The sequence below is a fragment of the Myotis davidii genome, unplaced genomic scaffold, assembly GCF_000327345.1.
Source record: "Myotis davidii unplaced genomic scaffold, ASM32734v1 scaffold104, whole genome shotgun sequence".
In the NCBI taxonomy this organism is placed as follows: domain Eukaryota; kingdom Metazoa; phylum Chordata; class Mammalia; order Chiroptera; family Vespertilionidae; genus Myotis; species Myotis davidii.
The window spans coordinates 5,597,986-5,599,181 of NW_006296625.1; the positions used below are offsets into that span (position 1 = coordinate 5,597,986).

Sequence of the window (1,196 nt, forward strand, 5' to 3'; positions counted from 1 at the left end):
CCGCCGCGCTCTCCGCGAACTGCGGCCCCGCCTCGGCGTCCCCAGCCCTGATTGACACCGGAGTTGGTACATACGGGTCTGCCGCGGAGCGAGCAGGGGGGTGAGCGCTATTTTAAACATGGCTTTCCCTCCGCCGGAGCCGCCGGAGCCCTCGCGGCGCACCCGCCGCGGGCACAGCCCCCTTGGGAAGAGCCCCAACATCTGCCCGACTTATCTTTTTCCATCTCCTCGTGCGCGTCCTCGTCCCCCCCTCCCGCCGCTTTTCCGCCACACGAGCTACAACCGGGCAGTTTGCAGAGGAGACTCCCCTCCTGCAAAGGGGAAGGTAAACCGCGTCTGCTTCTTGCAGGAGACGGAAACCATTCCGCAGAGAATGAGTTCAAAAAGAGGGGAAACCGCGTCGCCGGACAGAAAGTAACATTCCGAGGCCGATGGGGACGGGCGGAGGGAGCGCAACGTCCACAACAAGCATCTGAAAACACGCGTAGGGAGCGAAGAGATTCGCAATCGCCGACTTAGTACCGGGCGCATTCCGCGCAAGCCATGGCAATGACAAGGTTTGCTGGAAGCACAATTTGAAGGCCTTTGAAATCTTTTTTTTTTTTTTTTTTTTTGGTAAGACTTACCTTTCTCTTCGGCATAATGACTATGTTCGTGCAGCTAAAAAGTAAAGCCACGGGCTGGAACGGCTGGCACCGCCGCTGGATGTTGCCGCCGCCGCTGCTGCTGCTCACGCGCGGGGCACGGCCTCTCCGACCTGCACCTCCACTGCTCCCTCAGGGGGCCCTCTACTCGCTGGCCTCCCCGCTCCTCCAATGAGAAGCGCCGGCAGCTGGCCGCGAGGCCCCATTGGCTGCGACAACGTTCTAAATTCCACGAGGGCACGCCCACCTCTGCGCGCTCAGTAGGCGCTGTTGTAGTTTCCAATTCACGGGAAAAAATCTGCCTGGCGACTGAGCATGCCCAGTTCTACTAGTAAACCCCAAGCCACAGGATCCTGGAGTTTCATTGTTTTGCTGCTCCCTCTTTGGATTGTGCCAGTGTGGGCGGACCTTCCTAGGGAGGAAAAATATTAAGGATGGACACATTAACTTTTTAATGTAAGTATATACACAGCAGACACATTATACGTTTACGACTCATAAAGGCTTGCAAGGAATGTTATATGATGGAGACCTCTAAGTGTGGGAAGGTGC

General features: G+C 56.9%; 1 protein-coding gene across 8 annotated transcripts in view; it reads right to left on the minus strand.

Annotated features, from left to right (window-relative positions):
* The window catches only part of HMGN3 (high mobility group nucleosomal binding domain 3), a 30,231-nt gene extending 29,404 nt beyond the window's left edge, over positions 1-827 (minus strand). For 3 of the 8 annotated variants that reach the window (XM_015569445.1, XM_015569447.1, XM_015569446.1), the window contains exon 1: positions 627-824. In XM_015569445.1, the coding sequence (XP_015424931.1) occupies positions 627-641 (15 nt within the window). In that variant the 5' untranslated portion in view covers positions 642-824. Of the gene's footprint in view, positions 1-626 lie in introns of all 8 variants that reach the window. The other 5 variants (XM_006772184.2, XM_006772183.2, XM_015569444.1 and 2 more) reach the window with 4 other exon arrangements.
* Positions 828-1,196: the final 369 nt, after the last annotated feature.